We start from the raw sequence: 14,575 nt of genomic DNA on the forward strand, positions 1-14,575 counted from the left end.
ACAGAACTGACTGAAGCCCCTTATTTCCTCTACCCATGCTACAATACCTATGTTTATCCAGCAGGAAATGTCCATAAAACAAGCAGCCGGAGGAAGAGGTAGGAGACCTAAGATGCTTGAATAATAAACAGGACAGATAATTTGTCTTGAATAATTGATGTACTGAGGCTCCAAGGCTATTAATCTGACAAGCATTTCTAACGGTGCTAAAACTAACCCAAACGTTTCCCAGCACCAAACAATGAATGGACCACAAGTTTGCTCCAAAGTTTACACTGTAAAGAAAGGACAATTACATTGCTATTCCAATAAATAGGAACAGCCACAGCAGAGAAATGTCTGTAGACACAATTTGGGCAAGTTTTCTCCAATCCAGTTTGCTCCATAGCATGATTGTACTTTTAAAATTTTTCTACAGCATATTGGAAAAGAACTGGGGGAATGATAAGGACAGATATACCATGTCCACTGATAACCGCCATGTGTCAAGGTTGGTAGATTCCACAGGAGCCCTGTCAGATTCAGTTTATTATTTATGCAGACAGCAAAAAAAGCAAGCAGTGAAGGTGCCAGCTCCTTGTGTCCTCTGTCTCACAGAGGGATCAGGTGACTACAACATGGATCACAGGAAGCTCTGTCGCCAAGAAGTCATCGCCAAGCCGAGCTAATCAGTTTAAAACCTGCAGCTGTGCCCTCACAGTGGTGACAAGGTCTCAGACCTCATCAGAGGCTGGAAATGAGGAGGGTCTCCGGTTGGCTTCCCAGGAAGATTGGGAGACAATTGAGAAATGGCCTGATAGCATCTTCTCACAAACCTCTCCTGTTCTGAGACAATCTCAGGGCCCACGTGGAGACAGATCGCTAGGGCAGAGCCATCCCCCTATACCATGTTGGGCTTAGAGTCTCTGGGGGAAGATGATGAACAGGAGGAAGGAGTGTGACGTGAGAAGTCAGTCAAAATAGTCAACAAGGCTCTTATTAGAGAGCTGAGTCACTGACTGGTTAGCGAAGGAAAGAGGATAAACAGGCAGCTCTGGCTCATGGAGGTGGGACCCACCAGGGCCAAGGAACTGACAAACAGCCCATTGGACACAATGGTGGAAACAAGTAGGAAAAACTATGGTTTAAAAGAGAGATCCAAACAGTTGTTTGCTTAGCACCCTATACTCCACAGTAAAGACACTGTGTTCAAAACAAAAACAAAAGTTGTTAAAATTTTAGATTTGGAAGGAATCTTAGACATGATATAATGTGAAGATTTCCAAACATTGAACGTTTTTAGCTCCATAACTCACTGTTCAAACAAAAACTCACGAGAAGCGAAATGTGTGCGTGCTAAGTCGCTTCAATCGTGTCTGACTTTGCAATCCTATGGACTATAGCCCACTAGGCTCCTCTGTCCATGGGATTCTCCAGACAAGAATACTGGAGTGAGTTGCCATGCCCTCCTCCAGGGGATCTTCCCAACCCAGGGATCGAAACTGTGTCTCCTGCAGCTCCTGCATTGCAGGTGAATTCTTTACCACTGAGCCACTAGGGGAAGGAAAGGGAGACAGTCTAGCCCACTCCACTATTTTCTAATCCCATCCACCGCTCTGGGGGCCCTTGAGGACATGCCCAGAGCAAAGTTGAGAAACCCACTAATTTAGCTGAATTCTTGTAGTTTACGGATAAAAAAACTAAAGTTCAGAAGGGTGAGGCTATTTTTCCAAAGTTAAACTTTTAGTTTAGAGAAACAGCTTGCACATCTGAGCATTTCTCCACACTACAGTGCTGTTTCTAGTAAACTATCATTTCTAAACTGCCACACAGCTTGATTTAGTAATACAAAATCACACCAGTAAGGAATTGTTTCAAAGCAAAACTGACTTTTAGAATTCTATTGTTCTGAGACTGAAATTATACTTTTAAAATTCACTTTTTGGACATCTCTGGTGGTACCGTGGATAAGAATCCACCTGCCAGCTCAGGGGACAGGGGTTCGAAACCTGGTCTGGGAGGATTCCACGTGCCATGGAGCAACTAAGCACATTTGCCACAACTACTGAGCCTTCGAGCCAAAAGTACTGTAGCCCACCCACCTAAAGCCTGTGCTCCACAACCAGAGAAAACGCTGCAGTTGAGAAACCTGCTCACCACAAACCAAAGAGTAGCCCTTGCTGGCTGCAACTAGAGAAAGCCTGCGTGTAGCAATGAAGACTCAGCACAGCCAAAATAAATAAATAGATCACTTAAAAAATAAATAAATAGGACTTCCCTGCTGGCCCAGTGGTTAAGAATCTGCCTGCCAATGCAGGGGACATAGGTTCGATCCCTGGTCCGGGAAGATTCCACATGCTTCGGGGCAACAAAGTCTGTATGCCACAACTACTGAGCCCAGCTGCCTTAGAGCCCAGGAGCCGCAACAAGAAAAGCCACTGCAGTGAGAAGCCCGGGCACCTCTACTAGAGAAAGACCACCTACAGCAATGAAGACCTAGCACAGCCAAAAATAAATCAGTTCAGTTCAGTTCAGTCGCTCAGTCGTGTCCGACTCTCTGCGACCCCATGAATTGCAGCACGCCAGGCCTCTCTGTCCATCACCAACTCCCGGAGTCTACCCAAACCATGTTCATCGAGTCAGTGATGCCATCCAACCATCTCATCCTCTGTCGTCCCCTTCTCCTCCCGCCCCCAATCCTACCCAGCATTAGGGTCTTCTCCAATGAGTCAACCCTTCGCATGAGGTGGCCAAAGTATTGGAGCTTCAGCTTCAACATCAGACCTTCCAATGAACACCCAGGATTGATCTCTTTTAGGATGGATTGACTGGATCTCCTTACAGTCCAAGAAACTCTCAAGAGTCTTCTCCAACACCACAGTTCAAAAGCATCAATTCTGCGGCGCTCAGCTTTCTTCACCGTCCAACTCTCACATCCATACATGACCACTGGAAAAACCATAGTCTTGACTAGACGGACTTTTGTTGGCAAAGTAATGTCTCTGCTTTTAAACATGCTATCTAGGTTGGCCATAACCTTCCTTCCAAGTAGTAAGCGTCTTTTAATTTCATGGCTGCAGTCACCATCAGCAGTGATTCTGGAGCCCAAAAAAGTAAAGTCTGACACTGTTTCCACTGTTTCCCCATCTATTTCCCATGGAGTGATGGGACCAGATGCCATGATCTTAGTTTTCTGAACGTTGAGCTTTAAGCCAACAGGGGCTAGGCCGGGCTGGGGGCCGGGAGCTGGGGGCGGCGACCGAGAGGGCCTAGGCCAGGCCGGGGGCCGGGGGCGGCGGCCGACAGGGGCTAGCCTGGGCCGGGGGCCGGGGGCAGCGGCTGACAGGGCCTAGGCCGGGCCGGGGGCTGGGGGCCGAGGGCCGGGGGCGGCAGTCGAGAGGGGCTAGGCCAGGCCGGGGGCTGGGGCCGGCGGCAGCGGTGGCGGCGGCAAGAGGAATTACCCAAGGCCCAAGGTAAGAGAAACCCAAGTAAGACGGTAAGTGTTACGAGAGGGCATCAGAGGGCAGACACACTAAAACTAAAACAAAAATAAATAAATAAATAAAAATTACTTTTTTCCTCTACTGGACTAGTTCCATGGCATCAAGAATAGCTTCTATTTTTAGTAATTTAAGCATTATTCTATAAGACATTTAAGAATATGTGACTTTAATGTTTCATTGCATTTTCTACCAATATTTTAGTTTAGTCTCAGATGTAAAACACTTCCCAAAGGAGAGCATATCCAATTTTGTAAGTTATGTCAACAAGAAACTATGATGAATTAATATAAATCAGATTTACTGCCAACTTTTCATGAATAAATGTGTTTTGTTAAGTAGCTTGTTAATTAAATAGGAGTATGATAAGATAAATAAATGATCATAATACAAATAAGTTATAGCCCCATGTTTCTTGTTATTTTCAGAGAGAAATGTTGTAAGTAACAGCCATGAACAGGAAAACGTTATACTTTCAATACCAAAATTCAAATATAATTTTGGCACTGCTATTCCATCATTATATGAAAATTCAATTAAAAAGACACTGGTACACATTCTTAATGATTAATATTCTGCACATATTTTGAGCAAGACATGGATAAATGAAATGCTGACAATCTAGCATATGCTGTGACAAATGAGTGTTATAGACAAGATCACCAACTTTGAATATCAAGATATATTTGAAGATTCCTTGTCTTCCCCCTACCCAAAGAAACCAAATGTATTATCTGGCTTCTGCTTGCATCACAATGAGCAACAATTTATTGAGGTTCTGCAGCATGTGTTGGGCCACCATCCAAACCAATAAGGGTTTTTAGAAGACAGCTATCCTAATGTAGCTTGTTCTTCTTGAGCAGGCATAGGACATAAAAAGATAAATAAGTCAAGGAAACATATTTTGCCTCAAATTATTACTACAGGCAATGGATGCAGCCCAAAAAAGGAAGTGGCAAAGGATTTCTCTAGAGGAGGAAGTCTTCTTGAGGGTAGGATGGCTTGAAGGAGAGGAGTTCTTAGATAAGCAAAGGGCAGGTCTCCACAATATGCACTATCACAGGTCTAGACAGGACTGTGGGTGTATGCATTGAAGTATGTATGGATGAGTTTGGCTGGAAGAGAGGAGCTGTGAAGGGAAGCACATTTGTTGTTGGTGATCACACAGTGAAATGTGGTTCTTACGGGTTAGAAGAGACAAGATGAGGACCCTTGAAAACCAACCTATGGGACTTCCCTGGTGGTCCAGTGGTTAAGAACCCACCTGCCAATGCAGGGAACATGGGTTCGATCCCTGGTCCATGAAGATCTCACATGCCAAGGAGAAACTAAGCCTGTGCACCTCCACAATGAATAGCCCACACACTACAAGAGAGTAGCCATAGTTTGCTGTAATTAGAGAAAGCCCAAGTGCAGCAACCAAGACCCAGTACAGCCAAAAATAAATAGATGAATAAAATTTTTTTTAAAAGAAAAAAACAGAACAAAACTACGTAGGGACCTTCCAACGAGGGAATGCAAAGAGACTGAATGAAGGAGGTTTCCACTGGAAATCATAAATTACCCTCAGCCAATCTGGGAGTGTTTGGGGAAGGTCAGTCTGGCAAGAGCTATGTAAAGGCTTGATAAAGGTTGGTTTGAGGAAGATTAGAGGCATGAACACCAGTCAGAAAACAAATGTTTTAGTTACTGGTTTAGTCACCCAGTGATGAAAAGCTCGGAAGCTGGGAGAAATCAAGATGACTGAAGCTTCTACTATGGGTGACTAGGAGTCTTTATACTTGCTGAATGAATGAGAGAACAAGAAAGCAAGGGATGAAATTCAGAGCAAGCGCTGGTTTAAAAGGGAGAGATGGTAAGTTTGGGTTAGAGAGATGGTAAGTTTGGGTTAGACAAACTAAATTTATAGTGATGACTGAATAGAGAGATGAAGGTCCTCATAAAACAGTAGGAGACGGGAGGCTAAAGTCTAACCACAATCAGAACTGTAGACATAGGTTTGGAGTTAATCTCCAGAGAGGTCAACGTTTAAGCCAGGTCAACATTTAAGGCAGTAGAAGCATCCTACACTGGAAGCTCGTGTACAGAGAAGAATAACAAAAGGTTGAAGAATGAGTTTGAGACATGTTCAAACTTAGGGAAAAGAAAAACGAGTTGGAACTAACAGAGAACCCAGAAATGACATAATCTGAGAATTAAGTGGAGACACAGGACAATGTAATGTTGTCCATGCTGACTGGGTCAGAGAGGTTACAGAGAATGGCATCAAAGTCCATCAATAGCTTTGGAAAGAATAGCTTCAGAAAAATAAGGTGAATGCTAAAGTGCAATAGTTAAAGAGTAATGGTGGAAAAAGCAAGTATAATGTTTAGCAGTAAATAGAAATGACAGATATTGAAGGGAAAAGAAAGTAAGGGAAAGATATTAGTCTTAAAAAAACATCTGTGACACAGAGGCTGAGTACCACAGATCACCATATTGACCTCTCTGCATTGCAGGGGTATACATGGTTTGGCTCTGTAAATTTGATTTCTACTCTTTAGTTTAGCAGGTGACATGCACATCTTTTCATAAAAGACCCTCTACTAAGTCCTTATATTCTGTTTTCTTAAATGCTTTAAAAAAATAATTTTATATATTTATTTTTGGCTGTGCTGGGTCTTCATTGCTGCTACACTGGCTTTTCTCTAGTTGCGGTGAGCAGGGGCTATTCTCCAGGTTCAGGGTGCAGGCCTCTCACTGCAGTGGCTTCTCGTGTTGCAGAGCACAGGCTTTAGGGCACGTGGACTTCAGTAGTTGTGGCACACAGGCTTAGAAGTTGTGGCTACCAAGCTCCTGAGCACAGGCTCAATAGCTATGGCACACAGGCTTCGTTGCTCTGCGGCCTGTGGGATCTTCCTGGATCAGGTATTGAATCTGTGTCTCCTGCACTGGCAGGCAGATTCTTTACCACTAAACCACCAGGGAAGCCCTCTCAAATGCTTTGTAACCCAAACTATATTCTACAAGTCAGGATACAATGATACATTTGTTCCACTACATAATACTTTGTACTATGTAAGAGTAAATATAGGACTTCCCTGATGGTCCAGGGGTAAAGAATCCTCCTGACAATGCAGGGGACATGGGTTTGAGCCCTGGTCCAGGAAGATCCCACATGCCTCGGGGCAACTAAACCTGCGTGCCACAACTACTGAGCCCATGCACCCTAAATCCTGTGCTCACCAAGAGAAGCTACTGCCATGAAAAGCCTGAGCGTCACAACTAGAGAGCAGCCCCCGCTGGCTGCAACTAGAGAAAGCCCAAGCAAAGCAATGAAGACCCAGTAGAGTCAAAAAAAGAAAAAAATTAAATGTAAAATCTATAAATGTTAAAAAGCAAAAGACAAATACTAGTTAACAGGGTTTCAGTAACTGAATACATTCTAGAATATTTTGGAACTTGAGTAAAAGTAACCCTACCTGTTGGTGACCCATATCCTCTTGTGTTACAAAAATCAGCACTGCCTTTATCTTTAGAAACTTCTTGCCCAAGCTTCTTGCCTATCAGCATCCTCCTTCTCCACAGCTAACTTTTGTTCGTTTTCCTATTTTCTTTCCATTTCCCCCCAGACACCTATGTTGTTTGTATCTTCCTCTAGTCGTAAAATGAGCATAACTAAAATAACCAAGTGTTTACTTAGTGTGTGTACTAAGGAACTAACTACTGCACCTGCTTTCCATAGGTTGTGTCATGTAACCCTCCCATTGCATTTAATGGTTGAAGAAAGCAAGGCAGGGATAGGTTCAATGACTTACCGGGAGATCACAAAGTTTGTAGATAGTGGAGCCAAGATTAGAATAAAGGAAGTCTTACTCCCAAGTCCGTAGCCTTCACCAGTTGCCACATTGCCTCTCACCAGATCCTCTAAGTCTCTTCAAATCTGCATTTTTTCCAGTCATGAACTTCTTCAGAGTACTGAATTCATTCAGTAATCCTTTCCTGTGATTATGGGCAACTACACTGTGCTAGGGACTAGGGCTTCAGGAGCTATAGTATGGACACTGAGTGTCCTATCCAGGTGGGATGAACAAATCATTGGAAAGGAGTGTGAGGGGTGAATGTCTACAGGCCCTCATGAGGCCAGGGATGGGGAGGGCCTTTCCTCAATACTATTACCCCTAGGCAAGTCAGTCTGCTAGCCTTTACTCTGTAAGAGACTCTGGAAAAATTATTTAAGCTCTTTTAGGCCTGTAAGTAAAATATAATAGATTATGTAGAAGTAGTCTCCAAAATTTGTCCTTATCTTTCTTCCTCATCATTTATACCTGGCTTCAACAAGCAACTCTATGTCCATAACTTCTGATCTCTAACTTCAGTTTGATTCTCTCTTCTGAGCCCTAACCAGTGGGCCATGCGAACAGAGAGGATGCCCCTGTTTCTGACTCAAACTTTATGTATTTAAAACCATTGGAAAATATAATTGACTCAAAGCCATTGTGTGTGGAGAGTAGTGCTGTCCACTCTCACCATCAGTACCACTATTCTTCTAGAAATCTAGAGATGAAGTCTTGCTTTAGTTTCTCTTCCTCCTGCCTTGCTCCTAACATCTGAGTGTTCCCAAGCTTTTTTGAATTCCTCCTTCCTTTCCGCTTTTCACTGCCACAGTCTTGACTTCATTAGCAAGGCTAACCATTGCACTATCAACATCCCAACTCACCTCCCTATCATGAACCTCTTAAATGATGATATCAGATTAGTCCCCATCCCTCCCTTGTCCCACTGTCTGGTCTAGCCTTCCATGCTCATTATGCTCTCTTCTTCCCTGTTAACTTCTCCACTCTATTCCTCGCCACCCTCCCTCATACATCTTATACATACATGTCAAGTTAAACCTCTCCCTATTCTCACACAAACCATGAGGCACCCGACTGAGTATACAGATTCCTCAATCTGGAATACTTCCTCTGTTTTTGGATGTCCAAATACTGCTCATCCTTGAATGCTCAGTTCAGATGCACTGTTCTCTACAAAATTTTCTCTCCCCTTTGGTTGGAAAGGATTTCTTTTTTGACATGAACTTATGTAGCATTTTGCTACTCTTCTAAGCATTCGACAATTTCTACCTTGTTTGTATACTTATGCATCTTCTCTCTTCTCTGTGATAGTCTTGAGGGTGTAGAAACTAGTTGTGATTTATTCTTACATGCCCCACTGTCCTGAACAGGAGTGCTCAAACATATTAACAAGTGAATAAAAAAAAAAAATGAATGGAAGGCCAAAAAGATCAATGGGAAGACAGAACAGAACCAGCAATAGCATACCACCAGCAGCTTGAATGAAAATTTCAGAAAACTAAGCAGTAGGCATCTATTACAGAGATTTAGAGTAGGAAAAATAACTGACTATAGTCACAACATGTTAGAGAAGAATTTTCCAGGACACCAGTTATGTGAAAGAAACAAACTAATACCTCCTTAATGTTCAGATCCACACATTTCTAAAAGCTACAAATTAATGGAAATAAGGTTTTTTAACAATACAGGTTTTTTTTTAAGTATTACTGTTAATGAGGCAGATGATAGGGTAAGGAGTTGGAGATATGCTAATAAAGGAATTAAGTATATTCTCTTCTAAACTTGAATTTTTGCTTATACTTGGTAATCCACAGGTCCTCAGCACCAGCCCTTTAAAGATGTTGCCTAACTCAAACATTTCACTTAAAAGCTTGTCGCTCCTTAAGGCTACCTTTTAAAAATCAAATCAAAAACTCAGCACAACCTCAAGTTTTTGTACTTAAGCAGATATTTAGAAAAGCATCCTTAAGTAGAAAAGAACAAGAATTTAAAATCAACTACCATATAACCAAAAACATGGATAGATCAATGCCAAGCATTAGTCTTCATAACTTGTCAGTTTCAAAGGCAGAGAAATGGATGAATGAAGCTCTGTCAGTGTGCCGTTTCATTAGTGCTGTGGGCATCTGCTTGTAGTTGCAGAATGTTAACTTCTTTAGAGAAGCAAAGTACAATTCCGGAATGTACATGCTTGGATTAGAGATAAAGAAAAAAAAAATCCAAGGGGCTTCCCTGGAAGCTCCGTGGTAAAGAATCTGTCTGCCAATGCAGGAGAGACGGGTTCAATCCCTGATCTGGGAAGATCCCACATGCCATGGAGCAACTAAGCCCATGAGCCAGCCACAACTATTGAGCTTGTGCTCGAGAGCCCGGGAGCTGCAATGAGAAGCCACCACAGTGAGAAGCTTGCACACTGCAACTAGAGAGTAGTCCTCACTTGCTGCATCTCGAGAAAAGCCCATGCAGCAACAAAGACACAGCACAACCAAAAATAAATAATAAAAAATGATTGTTTAAATAGTCAAATGTCCCACAAAAATAAAGAATCATAAATCTCTACAAGAGGAAAGTGTGATTAGAACATTACTAACTTTTCTTTGTGAATTTTGTCCTAGCCTGTTTCAGTACCAGACAGTTCCTCAGCATAGAAAATGACGAGTTCCAATCTACATATTAAAAAAAAAAAAGCAATTCAATTCCAAGGAGATACAAGGCAGGCACTTGGTAATGTCTTAAAGGAAGAGTGTTAAAGTTTTTTGTTTGTACTACTTTGATTATACAACATGAAGTTGTTCTTATACTTGTGAAACTATGAAAATGAAGAGAAAAAGGTGCTCCTGATAAATTAAATAGAAACTAACTTGCAAGACCTCCATTATAGCACCTAACAATTTCCAATGCAACTTCTGCTTGGATTTCCAGGTTGGATACCACTTTAAAGTCACTTTGAGTAGCACTTAATTGATCCAGATATGACACATATTAACCACTGTTAGTCCAACTATAAAGAACCATGAATAAAGCCCCCTGGAGTTCCTGACATAAGATATAAAAAACATGTATATACACTCTAGCTAACAAAGGGGAAAAAATCCTTACTCTGTATTAACAGCTTCCATCAACATCAAGGCAAAAGAAATTAAACCAAGAGCAAGGCTACTTCACAGCAAGATTTATTAATACATCCAAAAGAAAGAAAGAAAAATCATTTTGTCACACTATATACAGATAATACATACAGTGTTTTATACACATATTACATCAGTTTTTACACAAGAAAAATATACATAAAAATGTAAACTTTTGTATACAAAAACCCTTAAACAAATCAAACAAGGACCAGAAAACAAAAGGAGACCAATCCATTATTATTTCATTAAATTTTTAAAATGGTAATACAGTACATTCATTGAGATATACATGGAAAATGTGAGCCATCTCTTCTTGTTTAAAGGGAAATTACAAACCAAAGCCCATCATTTCCCCAAATGTGGTCTCCCCACCAGCAATAGCACACTCAATACCATGGATACGCCTCTCCTCAGAACTGCGCGCCCTGTCCCCAAACCTGCCAACCTCATCTTGCTCCTACAATCTGTGTAGAAACAAGTGGCTTCTAGCTTTTGTGCATATAACTAAGCTTCTAGCCACTACTAGCACAGAGAAGTGTCTCAGTTTGTAAGTTCCCTTTAAGCAGCTTTAAATTTGTTTTGTATGTATATTCTAATGTATGGCCTGTTGAACATACTTGTGTGCCAAGGTGAAGGAGAACACTGAAAAGGAAGGGCTTTGAGAACGGCTCGTCCTTGCTACCGTGCAGCTACTTTGTTAGAAGAGATTTCAGAACTGTGCAACCTGTTGTTTTACTGGTTTTGAATATGTTACCTCACCTTTGATTTCCCACTGCAACTTGGTTTCAGCGTGCACTTCAGTACTCTGGTTAGTACCATACAACTGCCAAGAGGCTTCTGTTAAAGGCTGCTTCTGATATCAAGTTTCAGCTAAGCTACTCTGTGAAATCCGTCAAACCCCAACTTCTCTATTTGTGTCTTCAGGGGTGTTCTTACTCCATCTGTTTTTTGTTAACATCTTACAATTTAGGGTTGTCCATCTACACTCCTCTCTCTAGAAAGTCTTGAAATGGAATCTGCTGCCAACTCATCACAAAATAAAATACTGAACAATTTTTTCTTAGTATTCTTCCATTCAGCATGTCAAATTGATATACTAAGGAAAAATACCTGAAGCTGTGGGGAATAAGAATTAAATCTAGGTTGGGTACATGCAGACTTGGAGTTCTTAAAAAAAAAAAAATGTCTGGGAAGACCTTTGACTAAATAAATGTAAAACCTGTTTAAGATAGCTTCATGACAGACCTGTCTTTTCTCAAAGTGGAATTTTGAACAAGGCAGAATAACAAGTAGGTGATAAATTTCCCTGCAGCTAGAGAGTAGTTAACTTCCCCCAGGCAAAATGATCTCAATGATCATTAATTATTAACGAAAGGAAGAGGCAAATTGGTGAATTAAGTTGATCTGGGAGATGGTGGATGACACACGGTAATGGAAGTGTTCAGGTTGCTTTATAACTGAAATAAACAGGCTGGTTTGTGGTTTATCTCCATTTCAGAGAGAGGAAGACACACGAGGGTCCTCAAGTGAGTCTCCAGTTCTCTTCCTCTCCTGGGATAGGTGGTATTTTTAAAATGACAGTCTCCCTTTCAGTTAAAAAAAAAACAGTAACAATAAAAGGAAAAGGAGGAGAAATAAATAATATGTGGACCTCTTCAGGTGAGACTTCTAAATGTTCTTTAAATAACTTTTGATAATGTATTTTAAATCATTACATACAACTGCCATCGCAGTGACAATATTCCAGTAGGGGTAGCATTTTGCTAAATGTAAAAGATTGCCATTTAAAAGTCATACATATACATGTGTATATACAATATATCAACACTATTTATATACATATATATCTAGAGAGCAACATTTCATTGCCTTTGAATATCTATATATCCACTCACACAATATATACTAGAGACATACTGTGTGAGTATATAGGAAAGTATATGTACACATGCTCCAACATGTATATATACACTTCTGTCTGTGTGTGCATAAAAGCTTTAAAGGCACAATATATAGGGATGCAAGTTTTCTAGAGAGCTGCAGCAAAGTTAAAACAGAATTTCACAAATGTGAGAAAAGTCAAAAGGAAATATAGCAGAATTCATTACACAAGAACTCACTAAAGCAGTTTCATCATGAAGAAAATGAGTTATAGAATTCAAGATGCTTTCCATTAAAATGAAAATGGTAAAAGTATGATCAAATCACAAAGTAAAACAAAATTTTAAAATGACAAATTAGTGACAATAAATGACAAAATCTAATACTAATATTAATCATAAAATCACAATTATGTTTTTTCAATTTAAGCAAAACATCCCCAAATTATCTAGGTAAAACTTTCAAAGTAGTTCTGTTTGAATGTTGGTCTTTTGTTTATTGGTTGGCTGTTTTTGAGACAAATGATGCCCAATTCTCAAAATTACCATAGAAAGTATTGCCAAAATTTGTATCTTCCAGGAAATTTCAGAGTGTTAATGAAATATGGTTAGGCCAAATGATTCTGGCGAAAAGGACCTAATAAAGGAGAAAAAAACACAAAGAAGTGTGACTTTTAAGTGGTGAGAGACTGATTTAGAAGTCAATGAAAATGAAGAATAGTGGGATTGGCAAGTAAGAACAGTTCTAAAAGGAATTCATAAACAAGACTATAATCCTAAGGACTTCCATCTTTGTACCCTCTGATGATTACGCTAGACTGTCCCTCTTCTTGCTTATAGAATAATCCACAATTCTCCAAAGACATATAATCTTGCTTAACAAAGGCTGTTTATCTATTATACACACACTTTTTTTCTTTTAGGGAAATATATGTATATAGATTTATCTATACACACACATATACATACGTGTATATATAGATTTATACAAATGTATAAATAAACATAATACTTCTCAATCTTTCCATTGACAAGGCAAGTTCACATTCAGCAAAGTGCCACCACATCCCATATACACATCTCTGTACAGATATACACAAAAGGGTTTCGTTTCACCCTTCAATCGGGGGAATTTATTCTAGCAAATCCCATTAACCAGTAACTGAAGGGAGAAATGGCACCAATACAACCTCCCTTCTTTCATTTGCATGCATATGTACAAGAAATATGCAGATTTTTAAAAAAATCCATAAAGCAAGAGTGAATGAAACTAGGAGATGCTGCAAAAAATACAACTGTAAAAACAACATACAAAAAGCTTTCCTAGATCTTGAGTATATCTAAAATGAATGAGGCTTCAAAGATAACGACAAATCCAGATGTTATTTATCAGAAGTTGTTTTAACATGTTTCAAAGTATAAGATTTTTTAATATTAAAAATAAATGTGATTGGAGCATTTAATAAAACTCTAGCTTTGACTATTTTAGACCACCAGACACTCCAGTAATGAACGTATAGCAAAATGACAAAACTCAAAATACAGGAATGCATTTTTTAAAAACTGCATATAAACCAGGTAAAAAGTCAAGGGTAGCATAATTTTCCCATAGCCAAAATATGGTGGTTTGGGGGCATGCTAACTTCATAAATAATAACACAACTGAGTAATTAAAAAAAAAATTTGGAAATAACTGAAATCAACTCAGCTTTGAAATGTGCATGGTGAAATGATCCCACCAACTCTTTAAACAAAGGAGCCCCTTTAAAAATGGCATTCTTTATAAAAGGCCTCTACTTTTCTTTATTTCACCAAGGAAAGGTGATCAATAATATTTTATAACTCAGAATATGAAGAAATCTATTATCAACATAAAAAAGGTTCAACTGATCTCTGGTCCCATCACCCCAATAGATAAACACAGCTCATGTCCAGGTCTGTTTTTCACTTATTTCACTCAAAAGCAAGAGGCTGCTGTTTCTTGTGTTATTTTAAAAACATAGCGTAAGCTAATCAAAAGCTTGAAATAAAATGCACATGATATCAGAGCTAGCCTTTTAACATAACACAATCAAGAATTTGGTGTATTTATACAACAGAGACAATGAGAAAGGAACTCCAACGCCCTCAACTAAATAAATCATATTTCTACCATACATTCTGTTGCCTTTCTCTTTTTACGTAAGCACACATTCATCTCTCTCATACACGTGCCCCCAATGTATATTTTTGCATGTGTGTAAAAACAC

The 14,575-nt window shown here is 39.9% G+C and overlaps 1 protein-coding gene across 1 annotated transcript in view; it reads right to left on the reverse strand.

The window, feature by feature from the left end:
* Positions 1-10,472: 10,472 nt before the first annotated feature.
* Positions 10,473-14,575, reverse strand: part of INO80D (INO80 complex subunit D) — a 67,908-nt gene continuing 63,805 nt past the window's right edge. Inside the window, exon 12 of the mRNA XM_081577763.1 lies at positions 10,473-12,963. Coding sequence (XP_081433889.1) covers positions 12,935-12,963 — 29 coding nt within the window. The 3' untranslated portion in view covers positions 10,473-12,934. The remainder of the gene's footprint in view (positions 12,964-14,575) is intronic.

This window comes from Giraffa tippelskirchi, chromosome 3, assembly GCF_054371585.1.
Source record: "Giraffa tippelskirchi isolate mGirTip1 chromosome 3, T2T-mGirTip1v1.2.pri, whole genome shotgun sequence".
NCBI classification, from domain to species: Eukaryota; Metazoa; Chordata; class Mammalia; order Artiodactyla; family Giraffidae; genus Giraffa; species Giraffa tippelskirchi.